This window comes from Schistocerca americana, chromosome 1 (genome assembly GCF_021461395.2).
Source record: "Schistocerca americana isolate TAMUIC-IGC-003095 chromosome 1, iqSchAmer2.1, whole genome shotgun sequence".
NCBI classification, from domain to species: domain Eukaryota; kingdom Metazoa; phylum Arthropoda; class Insecta; order Orthoptera; family Acrididae; genus Schistocerca; species Schistocerca americana.
The window spans coordinates 774085425-774104352 of NC_060119.1; the positions used below are offsets into that span (position 1 = coordinate 774085425).

Below are 18928 nucleotides of genomic sequence, written 5' to 3' on the forward strand. Positions count from 1 at the left end.
GCTTGATTACTGAGAGTTTCTGACGAGGGATGTTCAGTTGCAGATGCAAACATTTGTTGAACTCCTATTCAGCGAAATAGGAGCCACCGTTATGTAAAAGATAATTTTATCATGCTGAACACCAAATCCTTAAAGAGAATACAAATACTAAATACTAACAGCCAGAAAAGAACAGTGAACGCAATTTTTCCAGGGAACTGTACATAAAAAACTCCGTCTTTAGTTTCTTTAATAAAAATCGGCAGTTCCTCTTTCTCTTACATTCTTGGATGAGACACCTTTATCCAAATTTTAACTTTATTGTTCTGAGTGTGAGTGCCTTAAGGAAAACACACATATCCATATCAGAAATAGAGGAAGATAATACACACTGTGTTTGCAGATTATCTGAGACAGAGAGAAAGAAGAGGTGCCGCTCTAGTGTCACGAGTCAATTCATTGCAGTACACTTTCAGAGCAAATTTATTGAGTATTTCCTTCTGTTTGTAGCTGATAATATTCTAATCTCCACTATTTTTAGAATTCAGAAGCTCGCCCTATAGTGTTACCGTTAGTAAAAATTTTCCGAGAATCCGTACCATCACCACCTGTGTGATAAAAACATTGTGCAACCAGAAAGCCTTTAGATATACACATATATCTGTTAACAGACTCTTAAACGTATTGGCCTAAGAGGATGAGGGGACTCAGCAAAATTAAAACCAAATGAGTGCGAAAACCCATCTGTCGGCGAACAAGTGGCTAGCCAGCCAGACGTACCCTTATGAGAGCGACATCGTTGACCCAGGAATCCACGGGGCTGTACCGGCTGTGCACCACCACCTTGGTCGCCCGGTGCCGCGTGCCGCCAGAGGATATGTTGACGGTGCCGGCCAGGACTGACAGCTGGCTCGTACTGCAACAGAGCATCGCCTGCTTTTTGCAGCTAGCACAAGACACTGCCGAACATACAGTGGAAGAGATAAGGAAATTACGGGAAAGATTTATGGGTTTAGCGACTGAGTGTAGTTTTTCCATTTCTTGAAGCTATGAGAGCTGCAAACTACATGAAACACCCACAAAATATGGTAACTGCATGTCTTTCAGCGGTCTGCAAGAATCTTATTCATAATACTCCATACTTTCTATAGTGTGAATTTTTGGCAGATGTTTGAATTCATGTAGTTCATAAAGGAAATAACTCTTGAAAATTTCAGTCGAATTGTTTGAATTACATCGGACAATATTTGCCACAGCAGATGGATATGTAAACGATAACATTTCCGTAGTCTGCACATTTCCCAGACCGCAATCACTTGCATAATTGTGTGTGGGCCCACGGAAAAGAAGGCATTAAAAATGCAGCGATGCTTCATTAATGTGTCAGGGAGGTGTGCGAAACCATTAGACATTACTGTCGCAATTTGGAAGGCGGAGTTTCGAGGCTGGAAGATTGAAGGAAGTGCAGATAACCTTGTAGGTGGGGCAAGCACATGAGCATTCGTCTTGGGTATTAATAACTGCTTCAGCTGTATTTCGGTCTTTCATTATAGTACCACTACCGGTCTCTTGGCGTTAAAGCCACACCTTCGGGTGACATATGATTAAAACATTAGAGCGGGAAACTTGGAATCTTTCTTCCCAACATTCGTTGTCTGTCAGAACAAAACATCGCTGAAGGACGGTCCAAAATTCTAATATAGTGGATGGGTCCAAAACAAATCGTACCATAATGATCGCTTCTCCGATCTATGTGGAACCGCGTACTGTATTGGAATTTGGCAGTTTTTTATCCATGACATACCGTTTTGGCGGAGAACGAATGTTGGGAAAAAAGATTAGGAGCTTTTAAACTCTAATGTTTTAATCATATGTCGCCTGAAGATGTGGTTTCAGGGCCACGAAACCGGTACTGGTACAGTAATAAAGGACCAAAATACCACTGAAGAGGTTATTGATACCCAAGGTTGAAGAAAGTGTTCTGGGACTTTCAGTCGCTTGAAGTGGTTAAAATGCCAGGAGCATCGACCAAGTAATCTCTGGCAGTGACTGGTTATAGGCCGTTGGTACCCTGCGCCTTTATTTACTCTAGCTGCCGGCCGTGACGTCACTGCGTCCTACGATGTCACCATGAATGGTCATACGTTGCCTCCGCATTCGATGCACCCGTTTCGACCTCACTGAGCTGAGTTCAAGGGTACCACCTCTACTGACAGTGTTGTCAGTGATTTTTATTCCAACGGATTCTTTAATTACAGAGTCCCAGAAGCTGCTAATGCCAGCCACGACAGAGAGGTCGATGAAATAAGTGGCTCTGAGCACTATGGGACTTAACTTCTAAGGTCATCAGTCCCTTAGAACTTAGAACTACTTAAACCTAACTAACCTAAGGACAGCACACAACACCCAGCCATCACGAGGCAGAGAAAATCCCTGACCCCGCCGGGAATCGAACCCGGGAACCCGGGCGTGGGAAGCGAGAACGCTACCGCACGACCACGAGATGCGGGCGATGAAATAAGTCTTGTGATCTTTTCCTAGAGCATGCTCTCCTAAAGCAGACTCTTCATGTAGCACAGGCAATAAAACCCCTCTCACTCCTTCCTGCTTTGTTCTACAGTGCGCACTGTTTGTCCAACGAAAGACTGACGGCGGCGTACGCAGGGTGTTTTGTAAACACTTATTAGCAAGACCTGCCGCGCCTTTAATTGGGCACAGTAATTACCAGATTTTCCGAAGAGACCTGAAGAGCGATTTGGTTTTACATCTTTTCGGCAGGAGGCTTGTCTTACCCGACATGGGGCCACAGATTGGCAAAACTGCTCAAATGTTTCCCTGCTCTTCGTCGGTGGCCTTACTACAGTTCTTATATGAGATCACTTCATTTGGTGATCGTTAAGAAACTTGCGTAGCTGCCTCACCTCGTGGGACGGGTCATTGGCGTCCAGCATCGGCCTGGCACGATGTACCAACGTTTGCATCACACTGCACTCCTGTGCCTACTTACTATACACATTGTAGGGTTAGCTTACTAAACACGTATATTTAGATGTCAGATAGGGCTAGAGGACCTAATATTGTAGTAGAAAAAACGAATGTAGAACGTCAGAACTAAGAGAAATAACGGAAAGCGTTCCAAACAGTTTTTAGTGGTGTCATCATGATACAGTCCCCTGTTCGAAGCTATCCCCTGTTCCCATTCAACCTCACCATGTGTTACACACCACGGGTGTACACATTCCGCTTTCAACCTGCCCATACATGTCTGTTAGTCAGACAGGCAAGCTGCCGTACGTTATCAGCAGAATGGGCAGGTTGCCTTACTTCTATCCGAGACAAACTAAGTCATGCTATACTGAAAAAGGAGTGTTGCTTGTCTGCCCATCTTCCCGCTGTGCTTCGGTACGCAGCAGTTTATTCTGTACGCTTTCACTGTAGCGTTATGAGTAGGATTCGTAAGTTGATTAAAATATCCCAGTATCATAAGACGAGGCTCAATGAGATATCTATTTATTTTGATTCATTGTATGCCAGAAAGTTGTTGATTTAATTTTTTCCCGCTTTTTGATGCATATTGGGCTTATTTATTTATTTCTCTTCTCTTCTTTTTCACTTCTCTGCAACTTTACCCTTTTTCGACTTGTACCAGCTATTCTCAATTCGCACCATCATTAGGTCACCTCAAATACATATTTTCTGTTGTAATGAGAGCCATCTCCGAAGGCCGAAATCCTTTGCACCAAAAATCCTGAAGATGTCTGTTATACAACAATGGTTTTCGAAGTATAGTTTCTGTAACCTTAACGTTTCCAGCCAGTTATACGAATTTTAATTACTTTTTCCTGGATGCATATTGTGAGTTTTCTGAATTCACTCTAAGTGGGCAAAATCATTCATTCTATATTTCCCAAACACATTTTAGCAAACGCAAATTTCGTTTATTAATATTATTATGTTAATCTAGATAGTACCCGTCTGAAAGAAAAAGGTTTTCTTTCATACGAAGCTTTCTTAACACTATGATCCATACCACCAGAATGAGGTTTTTAATATCCACTGAGCCATATCTTTTCGTATTTCAGAGAACGTTTGCGCTATCTGGAAAGCCTATACACTGCTATATGGCCTTAGTTCCTTAGCACACATTTGCACACACTTGTCAACTACTAAGTCCTTGTCCTCTTTCAAAGTATGTGTATAGTGAGACATGTCGTTATATGCTTGAGCTTCCCGAATAGGTGCTTCAGAACTTTTTACACAGTTTTCATTGCGAGACACCTATCGATTTATTTGAAGTTGCCATATAAACAAAGGACAACTTTTCACTTGTTGGAGTTGCGCTCTGTTGCAACTGGTATATATTCCCCAATTCTTAAATTCTCCTCATTCTTCTGCCACGTTTGCTTGTTCATTTTTGTGTTCCACCCGTTATCATTAATGAGCTGCAGTGAAACTACCTGCGCAATCATATACATGGCTAGTCCCGTTGCACTGATAGCGCAACCTGTTGTCAGCTGCAGCAGGCTAGCGGTAGCCAAAGTTGCCCTGCTTTAACCACTGCGCTTCAGTGCACAAAATGTACTCGTGTGTCTCCGTTGCAGCAGGTTGAGCTGCCTTAATTGCTGCAGTGGCAGGCAGGCTGGAACACGAATTTGTACACCTCCGATGCACACACGTACACTCACTCACTCACTCACACTCATACACACACACACGTGCTCTCACAGACGGTGGGATGCTTACTCGACGTCGACGCAGTGCGCGGCGGTGAGCACCCACTGCTCGTCGAGTACGTTGGCGCCGCAGTTGTGGCTCTCGTCCACTTGCAGCGACACGATAGCCGGGAACTCGCCTGGAGCTGCGTCCTCGCCGCCTACTATGCGGTCCTCCGGCAAACCTGCGCAGTCAACAGCGAGCGCATATCAGCAACCAGTTCTCGCAACGAGCTACAAGTGCTGAGACTGCAAGGTGATAGAAAGGGCAATGAGAATGCACAGACAACCTAAATATCTGACTGGTACCTCAAAAACGGTAATGTTTGGAACGCCCAACTGCACTACCTGTTCAGAAAAGCTCATAGAACAACATAGTAGTCACTGTCTTAAAAGAGTAGAATGGTAGCTTTGGAGCGATTTGGATGATAGTGATCAGTTCCTCCACCAATGACGTGACTCACGGCGGTGCAGAGCTTTGCATGTGTCAGTCGGTTTGTACCATCAGCACTGTAAATTGGATCGACGTCCAGACGTGACCTAATAGGAGGGTGGAGCCTGAGTCTTTGAATGTGGCCATAAGCACACTGTTAATGTAGATGTCCGATTTGTTGGTTTATCAGTGCAGACTGTCCACGGAAAGTTGTACCATTCACAACAATATAACATGGTGTGAGAACAATGGTCCTGTGATGAGGATCACACATTGTCAACGAGAAGCAGTTCCATTCTTGCTGCTGTCAACGGATGCAGGCCCATTTCAACCATATTTCGAGCGAACATTGCGAAGGGAACTGCCGGCAACTGAAATTCGGCTCGTCACGATACGTCATTTCTCACAGTGCCATATGGAACTTAGCATTTTCAATGGGCCCCATTATTCACACACCGTAAACATGAACTAGTTTCTTCATGTCAACATCTTTGGTGACAAAGTGTGGCCCGTTCTTCTACATTTTTATGAGTATGCGGTTGATACCCTATTCTTCCACGGTAGCAGCTGTATTCATAAACGGTACACAGATTCTTCTGGTTATTAATATTTATACACTACATTGCACCCCTATTTGCTCGCTACGTCACTCGATGTTGCTTGCATAAAAAAATATTGTAACCTATTTAGAATAGCAGGTCACATGTAGAAATCACCCTGCACTCAATATGGTCGCTCTTCAGTAGAAGAGGCCACGAATTCGGCTCGTGAGCCGCGCCCTGGCGTGGATGCCACAGTGGTCATGCAGGCTGGCACATTTCGCCCACCTCTGTCTTAACGTGAGGAGGTGCAAGAGGGGCAAACAGCGAACGCGCCACATTTGAGAGGTAGGGCGATTGCACTGCCTACCACTTTGCTTTATTCCACATTTCTCAACAACATAGATAAAAACAAAATAAATTTCCATTACTAATTAATTATTTATGGCGCGTTGAAGATATAACTTTTATCTATTGCGAACTGTCAGCATATGGACAGAGGCAGGCAAATTTTCTCACGTTGCAATGTCTTACTATGTATAGTGTGCATTCAAATCCACTTAGAAGAGCAACCCATTACGAATATTCCAATTTTAGTTCCTACACTTCTTTTTCGTTCATAAATTCAACAATAGCGATTTTACATCGAAAACTCGTTCCAGGCGCTCCCTTGATTTAACCAACGTGCTTTGCAGTAGTATTAAGTCTCCATAATCTTCATCCAATTCCGTCGAAAACTATTGCAAATGACAGTGGAATAATGCATGCAACTTCAGCAATTTTACTACTCATACCATCAATTTATTCAGGTGCCCCTTGTCCGCAAATTTTGCACAAAGTGCTTCTGGGTGTACAGAACAATGAATCCGTCTGTCGATCGTTGCCAACTAAATCTTTAAATTCTTTCTGCATGGGACTGTAATGTCTTTTCATACCAAATATAGCGCTTTGGCGACTGCATAGTATATATTGAGAATTCTTAACTCTCTCTTCTGTCATTAGCATTCAGTTTTAAAGGCTTGTGGTGATAGCTTAACTTCCTCTTTTTGTGCGAACAGCTACTGAATATGTGAACATCTTTCATACCATAACAAATAGCGAAGGGTAAACAGCGCTGAGACCACGATTCTGTACAACCAAGAAGAGTTGTACCGATCGAAAAATGCAGCGTCGCTGTTACGGGTGCTTCCGAGAAACATCGAGCAAAGCGAAGACAGGCCAAGCCATGGCCCGCACGTGGCCCGAACTCCGTGCACGCGTGCATGTAGCACGTCATGGACGGCACTGCTGTACAGGATCTCGTCGTAATTGAATAGCTTCGGGTGAATATGACAAACTGGAAAGAAACTTCTTCCATTTCCGAACTGAGACCTTTTTCTATGCTAGAGTGGTCTTAAGAAGATATTAGCTTGACGTGCACTAGTGATGACCAATTTATTATGCTTTGTGTTTACTTATCTGAGTGACACAAATGTATTTGAGGTTACACATAATTTTGTCTGCTTTACGTGAGACATACGTGCTAACCTAAGGCCATTGTATGAAATATCGCAGTATCCCATCAAGATTAATCACAATTTTCGGATCCAATGATCGTTGTAGTCATTAGTCAGAAATCTACACTCCTGGAAATTGAAATAAGAACACCGTGAATTCATTGTCCCAGGAAGGGGAAACTTTATTGACACATTCCTGGGGTCAGATACATCACATGATCACACTGACAGAACCACAGGCACATAGACACAGGCAACAGAGCATGCACAATGTCGGCACTAGTACAGTGTATATCCACCTTTCGCAGCAATGCAGGCTGCTATTCTCCCATGGAGACGATCGTAGAGATGCTGGATGTAGTCCTGTGGAACGGCTTGCCATGCCATTTCCACCTGGCGCCTCAGTTGGACCAGCGTTCGTGCTGGACGTGCAGACCGCGTGAGACGACGCTTCATCCAGTCCCAAACATGCTCAATGGGGGACAGATCCGGAGATCTTGCTGGCCAGGGTAGTTGACTTACACCTTCTAGAGCACGTTGGGTGGCACGGGATACATGCGGACGTGCATTGTCCTGTTGGAACAGCAAGTTCCCTTGCCGGTCTAGGAATGGTAGAACGATGGGTTCGATGGCGGTTTGGATGTACCGTGCACTATTCAGTGTCCCCTCGACGATCACCAATGGTGTACGGCCAGTGTAGGAGATCGCTCCCCACACCATGATGCCGGGTGTTGGCCCTGTGTGCCTCGGTCGTATGCAGTCCTGATTGTGGCGCTCACCTGCACGGCGCCAAACACGCATACGACCATCATTGGCACCAAGGCAGAAGCGACTCTCATCGCTGAAGACGACACGTCTCCATTCGTCCCTCCATTCACGCCTGTCGCGACACCACTGGAGGCGGGCTGCACGATGTTGGGGCGTGAGCGGAAGACGGCCTAACGGTGTGCGGGACCGTAGCCCAGCTTCATGGAGACGGTTGCGAATGGTCCTCGCCGATACCCCAGGAGCAACAGTGTCCCTAATTTGCTGGGAAGTGGCGGTGCGGTCCCCTACGGCACTGCGTAGGATCCTACGGTCTTGGCGTGCATCCGTGCGTCGCTGCGGTCTGGTCCCAGGTCGACGGGCACGTGCACCTTCCGCCGACCACTGGCGACAACATCGATGTACTGTGGAGACCTCACGCCCCACGTGTTGAGCAATTCGGCGGTACGTCCACCCGACCTCCCGCACGCCCACTATACGCCCTCGCTCAAAGTCCGTCAACTGCACATACGGTTCACGTCCACGCTGTCGCGGCATGCTACCAGTGTTAAAGACTGCGATGGAGCTCCGTATGCCACGGCAAACTGGCTGACACTGACGGCGGCGGTGCACAAATGCTGCGCAGCTAGCGCCATTCGACGGCCAACACCGCGGTTCCTGGTGTGTCCGCTGTGCCGTGCGTGTGATCATTGCTTGTACAGCCCTCTCGCAGTGTCCGGAGCAAGTATGGTGGGTCTGACACACCGGTGTCAATGTGTTCTTTTTTCCATTTCCAGGAGTGTACTTTGACGCGACTCTGTCTTGAGAAAGTCGTTCAATACGTTAAGAGCTCTTGCATTATACAACTGTTTTAACCTGCTTACAAATTATTTATGCATCGATCTTCCATTTTTATCAATTTTGTAACTCTTTGTTTAAGTGCCCTATGTTCTCTTTAGCATGTTTAAATTTTTCAAGATGAGTCACCTTACAGACGCACACGACTGTACGCCTATATCGCTGATCTCATGTATTACATTGCTGAACACTGAATATCTACCCGATAGGATCCAATGGAAACAGAACATAACAATTATGTTAACCCAGCTCACTTGATTCATACAATAGGCCCAGAAGACAGTGTATATAGGAGTTTAGATTGATAAGGTGTTTCCTATTTTACGGAAGGTGTTGAGTAAAGTTCCATGGCGTCACCGACGACGGAAACTAATATCTTTGAATTGAAGAGTTCCCTGCAGATAGACCATAGCATAGCATAACATAAATGTTCAAAAGTAATAATAAGTTCAAACGTACTTGAAGCAAGTGTTACTGTACCATTCATGTTCGCTGTATAAGAAAACACCGTCCGAACAGACCTTGAAGAACCAACGGTACTGACCGGTCCCCTTCGTCCTCAGCCGTTACGCGTCACCCAATGCAGATGCGGAGGGGCGGGTGGTCTACACACTGCTCGCCCTTTGCTGTCAGTTTTCGCGACCGGTGCCGCTACTTCTCAGTCAGGCAGCTCCTCAGTTGGCTTCAGAAGGGCTGAGTGCACCCCACTTACCAACAGCACTCGGCAGACCACGACGGTGACTCATCTAAGAGCTAGCAAACCCTAACAGTGCGTAGCCTCGGTTATCCTACGAGAATCTGTGTTACCTTGCGGCAAGGCCGTTGGCATCTTCACCGTATACGGTGCATAAATTATCTAGTGTATATCGGAATTTTAATGAGGCTGCGTGAGGATGATTCTTTCGTATATGAAGAAGTTACAATGAAGAATATAGTATACGCGTGTGGATCTCTATCAGACCACGTTTCACTAAATCACCGGAAAGGCCTGTTACTGTTTGGTTACACTATTGTCTGACAATCACAAGAAGTTGTCACATTAATTAAATACCTGGTACATGTGTATGGAACGATTTAAAGTCGATCCACCGCATAAAACTAATCATAGGAATGGTAAATGCCAAACTGCGATTCACTGAAAGATTCGTCAGGAAGTGTAACCGTCTGCGAAAGCGGTAGATTGCAAATCCTCGTGTGGCCGATACTTGAATTTTGATTCTCAGTGCAGGATCCTTACAAGCTAGGTTTGAGATATAAATGATACAACGAAGAACAGCGGGCGTCGCAACGGGTTCGTTTAGCAGTTTTGAAAGCATCACAGAAATATTCATCCAGCTAAAGTAGCAGACGGTACAAGGGAAAAATTATGCACCGTGGTGTGATTTACTGTTGAAATGACTAGAACTTACATTGATAGATGAGTAACCAATATAATGTTTCTTCCTGTATCCATCTCGCGGGAGGTCGTGAAGGTAAAATTAAAGTGATTCGATTTCACATTGCATCCAGGCAGTTGTTCTTCCCGCGCAGCAACAACTTTAATGATCTAAGAGGAGGGGGAGGAGGGGGGCCAAGTGTCATTGTTATACGAAGTAACTCAGTAGTCTTTTCACTTGAATATGTGAATTCACACATTGCTGCAAACGTAGTACAATTTTAGCTTACTCTACGAAAATTGTACTGATGGAGAAAAATTTAAGGAATAAATAATTGGCTGCTATTATCTACTGTAGCAATGGTCACTAGCAATAATTTTTTCTCCTAGAACGATCCCTTATCTTCCACGTGGTAGAATATTTCATTTGAAAAATAGTAATGTGTGGAAGGTCTCACCTATGAAGAAATCATTTCAAATAGCATGGGTGTTACCGTTCATTCTGATAAAGACACCTCAGAAGATTAGGAAAAAAACCGGTTACGCAACATCTACAATCCACGTAAATAGTGGGCCACTCAGGAATAATATCCAATTAGCGTGCAAACTAGTAAAAAGTGTAATGGACATGCCACGAACATGTGGTTTTAGTATAACACGAATTGTAATTACCAGTGTCATTAAAATATGGGGACTTCAAGCGTCGGACAACAGGTGAAATGAACCTAAAATCTGGAATCAGTACGAACAGTCCGCACATTCCTCGTGTACTACCATGCCCAACAAATCCCCAGACAAAATGGGCATTAGACAGAGCGACAGTATGTATTTCACTCGTAATTCCTCACAACTGGCTTATAACCATATTGTGTGCCTACGGAGTATTGTGTCAGTTGTTCATCTGTATTCGTGATTTCAAGTCAGAAAGAGAGTAACTGATGGAAAGTCATCACGTAAGCCATATGTGATAACTAGGGCCCGAATTTTAATTACCTAAAAACAGTGAAATATGCAAGCATTTATGACCTAAAACTTACATAAATATGACCTTAATAAATACAATATGACTTAATAGAAGTTTATTTAAAGGATTCTTGTTTGTTTATTTAATTTTTTATTCACCACAAAATATTACAAAATTCACCTCTCAAAATATTGTAAGTATAGTTCTTTCTTTATGCAGGATTTGTGGCTAATTTGCACCTATTTTTTGAATGTCTGAATGTTTTATTTCCTAAACACAAATTACAGTGAAAAGATCACCTATCGAAACAGTAAAACAATGTTTTTATTTCTACACAGTATTTAACGCGTTTCACATTATTTAATACTGTATGTCAATCTTCAGTATCTGCAAAGTTGCACTGGATCACAAGGTGCATTTTCAGGTTTTCCATTGCCAAAGATCTACGGTTGTCGTTGAGGATAGTTTTTTACCTGGGAAAGCTCCTCTCCACTTCACAAGACGTCACTGGAGCGTATTTGAATGCAGCCGGGTCCCTGGAGTTCAGCTTTGTTTCAGTATCTTCAAATGTTACGGCATTCTCTGAAAGAGTGTCACTAATTTTGCACAGTGTAGAATATTCAGAATTCCGTTGGAGGAAACTTTGCAATTTGGTTTTCACTTTGTTAGCCACATGACCACAAGCTCACTCGGCACATGTTTGTAACGTTCCCTGGCAGCACACACGCTATCAATCAAAGGAAATGACATTTAATTGTACTATGTACGCTATGAAGCAATTCGTATGTACTGTAATTGCTTAACAAAAAATATTATTTAATTTTGTATAAAGGACATTCGTTATTATTGTAATATTTTCTGTAATAATATTCTCGATGTATTTATGATTGTAATATTTCTATACTCGTAATGTAATTACGAAATATGTCAATATCTGCTATAAGAAAAATGTAAAATACAGCCACAGAGGGGAGTAATGTTGTAAGATTGCAAAGAGACATTAACGGTCGGCAGGGTATAAATAGGAATACATAATGTGCATTCTTTGTCGTCTTCCTCGAGAGCTGAGAGAGAGAGGAACCTGTGCCGTAGCATTTTATGAATGAGTAGATTTCTTTTGTCTGTATCTATCTTTAGCCGCCATTAGAGGAGAAATTACAAACTAATGTAAGTTGAATTATTGTTGTGGTCTAAATACATTATAATTTATCAAAATTGTGTATTACTAATGTAAATTAGCTTGCCCATGTCATCTATAATATTTCTTTAAACAATTTTCAGCATTTTTAGCAATTATCGCTGGTGTTGCTGGGCTGTGCCGCGACCGAACGATTTGCAGTGGCGGCACGTCTAAAAAATTGTTCCGCTAAGAAAAATTAACCAAACCTATAAATCGGGAGCAGATAAAATTAGCAGTGAATTACGAAAATATTTTTCTTTTACAGCAATCCTGAGACTGACGGAATTTATTACTGGTTTCACATTTGTGCATTCATAGGCGGGTAGTTAACGTTGAAGTTTAACAATCTGTTGGTTCTTTCAATTTCTAAAGCAAATAACTTAAACGTATAGTGAAGTGTGTTTTATCAATGATAATTAAACGTTCAGGTCGGCTTGGCAATATTTAACCATTTTCTGCTAACAGAGACAGTCTTGTGATCCATAGCTAACGCTGGGAAAGAATTCAGTAACTATTTAAAAAACCACTGCATTTAGAAAATGTGTGCCAAGGCCGAAATACGTAAAAAATTTAATTTATACAATTTTCAACTAAATGTTCTTAATCAGTTAATATGAATTTATCAACATGGGAGGGTTGACTAAGGTTCACGTAATTTTAAATGTGCTTAATTCTGTCTAAATGAATTTTTATTACCACACGTAAATAAGGGGTTCTACAACAAAGTTCGTACTGAAAGAAAAAATAACAAAAATATATAAAGCAACATTTCCATCCCCAACATTTTCAAATCAATTCATTTTTTTTTTTTTTATTTCATTAAATGTTGCGCAATACTCAGGGCCTCACATAGCTGAGTGCCAACGAATTCCAGTTGTTTGATGGCTTTTGATATCACTGAAAAATTGGCGTTGATGTATGCCAAGTTTCGAGGCAATGTATCTGTAAAAACTTCTTTCACTATTTTGATTGCACTTGATTCATCGCTATCAAGCTCACAGAAGATTGTCTTTATCTGTTTGTAGTTGGTGAAGTAATACTCAGCATCACTAAACCAAGAACCCCATCGTGTAAGAACAGGTTTAGGTATGAGGGGCGTTGAAGGTGCTTGTTCCTTGAATTTCTGCACATACATTTTCTTGCCACATGAAATTAATTTGTCCACGTCAGGCTAATTTGATCGCACGTCTTCGGCAGCTCTGTGCAACGCATGTGCAAGGCAAGTGGCATACACCATGCTGGGGTAGAGAATCTGAAGCCCTTTGGCTGCTTTAGCCATATATGAAGCACCACCTGTTACAAGCAGCAAAACGTTGTCTCTTTTCACACCATCCGGCCACATTAGCTTCAGAGAGTTGTGAAACAAAATAGCAATAGTCGAATTGTTTACTCTATCGAGAGCCTCACACGTTAGTAGGAACATATCTCTAGGGCCATCAACTTTTAGAACACCAACAACAACATCTGCGATATATCGCCCACTAATATCCGCAGTTTCATCTATCGAAAGCCAGATCTTTTGCTCAGCAATAGTAATTCGTATTTTGTTGAGCACATCATTGTAGCATACGGATAAACAGTTCATTCTGAGTGTAGATTCATCTGGAACTGGATGTGTTGTGTACTTCTCCAAGGACCGTCTGAAGTGTGGATTCTTCAGCTTTTCCAATGGGATGTTGCAGGACATCATCATCTCACACAAATCCTTGCAGAGTGATTGTACGGTAGACGATTGACCTGTCTGTTCAAATAACAGCGTTTGCGTGCTGTTATTTTCAGCACTTTGTTTCACACAGCTGCTGTGTTTAGCGGTATTACAGTGTTGTTGCACATTAAGGCGCTTTTCTGCAGTAACTTTAACTTCACACAGTTTACAAAATAATATTTTCCTATCAGTACTAAAGAACTTCTCACCAAATTCTCGAACAGATCCTCGCAACTTCACGCTGTTGGAGCACTTTACTTTAGGCATGTTGAATAAGGCCAAACTGGTTATTAGGAACACCTGTGGGACTGCGATGATTATTACGGCAGAAGCCGCCTTTGTTGGCTATGAGAGCGTATTGTCGACTCTGCGCAACAATGTTTCATGTTCGCGAAACGACTGTTGTTGGTACACCGATTTTGCGCTACAGTCCTGAGAAATAAAGCTGTGTACTAATTTATCTGTTTATCTTTTATAATAGCACGTTAAATATTGTCTCGTGAGCAACATATTCATTTTCATATTCGTGTGTCCCGTAAGATACGAGAAAAACGGTGTATGCATTTTTGGCAAAAGTTGACGGAAATATGACTTATTATATTAAAAGTTAGCCGCAATATTACCTATTACTAAAATTTGTTGAAATATGACTTTATATGCACAATCAAAATACATTTTTCGACATTACACTGCCTAGATTTGTGTATCAATTGTTCTAAAATTTACCCTATAGTTCAGAAAAAAATACGACCTTCCATTAAAATCCGGGCCCTAGTGACAACTGACGTTCCAGAAGGAAATGATATTGGCCATTTGCTACTCATAATCGATGTGAAAGATACAATCTGAGCAGTCTGCTTAGACTGTTAGAACTGATTCTGCCATTTACTGTCTAGTAAAATTATCAGAAGCTCAAAAGCAATTGCAAAATGATTTTGACAGGATATCTGTATGTTGTGAAAACTAATAATTGACCCTAAATAATGAAAAGTGTGAGATTATCCATACGAATACCGGAAGGAATGCGCTACAATTTTATTTCACATTGAATCACTCAAATCTAAAGGCCACCAATTTAACCAAACGCTTAAGGATTGCAGCTACGAATAACTGACATTGGGACGGTCACAAAGATAATGTTGTGGGGAAAGCGAAGCAAGGCTGAATTTTATTGGCAGAAACACTTAGAAGATATAACAGGTCTACTAAAGAGATAGCCTGTACTACGCTTGTCCGTCCTCTTCTAGAGTATTGCTGCACGGTATGAGATCCGCATCAGATAGGATTGGCGGAGGACATCGCAGCCTTCATAGAAGAGCAGCTTGTTATGTATTGTTACGAAATAGGGGAAAGAGTTTCACAGATGTGATACGCGTGTTGGTGTGTCAATACTTAAAACAGAGGTGTTTATCGTTGCTGAAGAATCTTTTCACGAAATTCCAGTCGCCGACTTGCTCAAAAGGTTCAAATGTCTCTGAGCACTATGAGACTTAACATCTGAGATCATCAGTCCCTTAGTACTTAGAACTATTTAAACCTAACTAACCTAGCCGGCCGATGTGGCCGAGCGGTTCAAGACGCTTCAGTCTGGAACCGCGAGATCGCTAGGGTCGCAGGTTGGAATCCTGCCTTGGGCATGGATGTGTGTGATATCCTTAGGTTAGTTAGGTCTAAGTAGTTCTACGTTCTAGGGGACTGATGACCTCAGATGTTGAGTCCCATAGTGCTCAGAGCCATTTGAACCATTTGAACCTAAGGACATCACACACATCAATGCCCAAGGCAGGATTCGAACCTGCCACCGTAGCGGTCGCGCGGTTCCAGATTGAAGCACCTAGAACCTCTCGGCCACAGCGGCCGGCCCGACTTGCTCACCCGAATGCGAAAATACTTAGTTGATGCCCACCTGCGTGTGACGGAATTCATATGAAAGGGATATCAAATCTCACACAGGTAGATACATGTGTTTCACAACTGTTGTTCCAGAGTGGAAAGGTAGAGAAATAGTTTGAAGGTGGTTCGGTGGACCCTCTGCCAGGCCCTTTATCGTTAACTGCAGAGTAACCGCATAGACGTAGATGTAATTGATTATTGCGAGTCGGTAAAAGACTTGTGCCATCACCCCGTTTCCAGTATGGGTTGGTGAACAGCCATACACATTTGTCTCCAAGGGAGACCCAACAGCATTGGTAAGTTGTCATTTAAAAACACTGTATGCTCTGAATGTCAAGAATGGACACTGGTGCATACCCCCAGTTCGGTTCCGTTAATCCTCACAGGCATGTTAAGTGCCAATCTCGGCATTTTTCATATTAATCGTAGGCGAAAGACGTGTGAAGTGACGGACAATAGTCCTACAACTAAGTGGGAATCCGTAGACTGGCGCTTCTGCACTGAGCCAAGTTTTTATTTATGAACGAGCCACGCTAAGAACGCCGTAGTTCATGAATAATATTCGTTCCGATCACTGTTAAAGCTGGATTTCTTTTCTGTTTTCTCGTACCGGTATTTAAAGAGCATGTGCACGTCTGGCACTAAAGATCCTTCGAACGGTCCTGATGACTGGCTGTTCGCCGTGGCCTCGTCTTCAGCCCAGCCGAAAGCAGTCATCAGGACCGCTTGAAGATGGCACCAATTCTGTTTGCCGAAATATCGCACCATTTGGACGACGACATCCGGCTGAATGCCTGAGAACATTTCGAAACTCATAAATATTGCCCGATTTTCGGTCATGGATATTTCGTAGCACATTTGATTTTCCTGAAGGTGACATGCAATTCCTATAGCTGGTGGTTATGGAATTTCGGAAGTGTTCTGAATGTTATATACGTTTGCTGTTTATTCTCAGTCGTTACCCATAGCCATTATTCTTCTCCAGCGAGTCGTTTCCGTTAAGCCTCCATACTGTTACTGAATTAAGATATCACGTGATTAAGTATTACTAATTTTAATATCTTTGTTCACAATACACGCAAGAAAGTAGACGATGAACAGTTTTGACTGATAAAGAACCATCATTAGATCTACAGCAGAAAAAGAAAAATTGCTTTTCAGGTTTATTCATTTGTAGATACAATGTAACACTGATGCTCCAGTTATAAATTCATTATCCAGAAAGCAAATCCGACATACATTGCCGAGCAGCAGCTTAACGTTTTTCGTAAGGCTATTGCGTGTCGCCACTCACGTCCACCGATAGTAAGTGATCTTCGCTACCATCCGCAGTAACAGGCTCTCTCGTACTGTGTGAACGCTGCACATATACAACGCAGCGGGACTAGTAAACTGACGGTTAGAGGGCGCTAACAGCAACTGACATATTTACTGATGACTAGTACTGATAAATATTCAGTTACTTAGCTGTTAGATTTTCAGATCGTTTCCAGCCTATTTTACCCTTTCAAGATCGAGTAATACTTTGTAAAATGTAATTGAAGACTCTTCCACACACACAGTTTCCAAGTAAACTTACTTGTTACTATAAAGGTGAGAATCGTAGCTATTTAACATCTACTTCTCACATTCTTTGAAATTAAATCAAATTATTCATCGTTACTTTACTGAAATGTCAGATTCGAACCAGAGATAGTGTAACATTTGTCTCGCAACTTGTGTTGTAACTCTAGTCGTCTAGAACCCTGTTATGTAATAACTAACAAATATTTGTCTAAGAGCTTCGAAATGTCAATCAATCAAGTGCAATGTGGTACACGTAAGGTATTTATCAGGTTTATATAGAGAAGCGTACAACTTTGAAAAAAAAAATGAAAATAAAAATAAAAAAGTAAATAAATGCATTCCTGCAGATAGTCGTTGTACCCGAAAATAAATGCAGATGTTTGTTGGCGACAATTCAGATAACGGTCTATCGTTATTTGACTATCACCTATTCAAAAACCACCTTTAAGTTCATCTACGGTAAGTGAGCAAAGACAGTTACTGTTTACAACGTTAAATTCAAAATACATGAGGGCAATCCATATGTTTATGTGACTGTGCACTTACTGGAAGGACGACATGTGCATATTTCTGATGACTGGTCATTTGACAATGGGCACCTCGACCAAAATAAGACAACCTAAGCTGTGGGATTGGCTGTAATAGATGGACCGGATAGAAAAGTCTTTAAGAAAATATTCTGTGGAAGGTAATATTCCATACAGAGAGCAAGGCGATTCCCTGAAAAGTTGTATATTTTTAAAACGTACAATTGTTGTGAAATTAATCTGGAACTTTTACCACAGAGGATAGGGGAGGAACTAGCGCACTATTAAAGCCACCTATCGAGTTGCTCCTAACAGCTAACTTAATAACCTTGTTAATTGTCGTCAATGTAATGAATGTGGAAACTTACCAAACACTACTGAGACGGCTAGGCAGAGGAAAAATAGCAGAGCCATGTTGCTTTTATCGTCGAAAGACGTGAACTGCATTTACGACGTTCTTTTCTAGATATGTGCGGTGATATATAACACTCCACACAGATAAGATATCAGTTAGCACAAATTATTACAAGTAACTGGCACAAGTCCAGATAGATGATAAGATTTGCAGGGACTAAAGTCTCTTTGCTGTCCTTCCACATTAATGACATTGTGCGAGATTTAATGCTTTGTAATGCACCTGTTTGCTTAGTCACAGCATTTTTAACTGGAAATCGAGTGGCTGTATAGATGCATATCACATTTCTGGTATTTTAATCTACTTGAGTTTCAAAAATGTCTTGGAAATTTCATGAAAAAACGTAAGGTTTTTTATATTGTCATGAATGAAGTATGCTTAGCAGAAAATTTGGATCGGTTTATAAAATAACGTTACAGCCGTCGTATTAACATCTTCCGGTAGCTTTCTTCAATAGTATGTCAGTCGCTAAAAAAGGTGTAAATGACGGGGAATTCCTGATGTTGAATGGATGGGAGCTCTCCCTCAAAGTTTTTCTTTGA

General features: G+C 42.1%; 1 protein-coding gene across 1 annotated transcript in view; it reads right to left on the bottom strand.

The window, feature by feature from the left end:
* Positions 1–18409, bottom strand: part of LOC124545530 (mite allergen Der p 3-like) — a 41628-nt gene extending 23219 nt beyond the window's left edge. The window contains exons 1-3 of the mRNA XM_047124481.1: positions 18340–18409; positions 4723–4876; positions 760–895 (exon numbers count right to left, since the gene is read on the bottom strand). Of these exons, the coding sequence (XP_046980437.1) occupies positions 760–895; positions 4723–4876; positions 18340–18385 (336 nt within the window). The 5' untranslated portion in view covers positions 18386–18409. The remainder of the gene's footprint in view (positions 1–759; positions 896–4722; positions 4877–18339) is intronic.
* Positions 18410–18928: the final 519 nt, after the last annotated feature.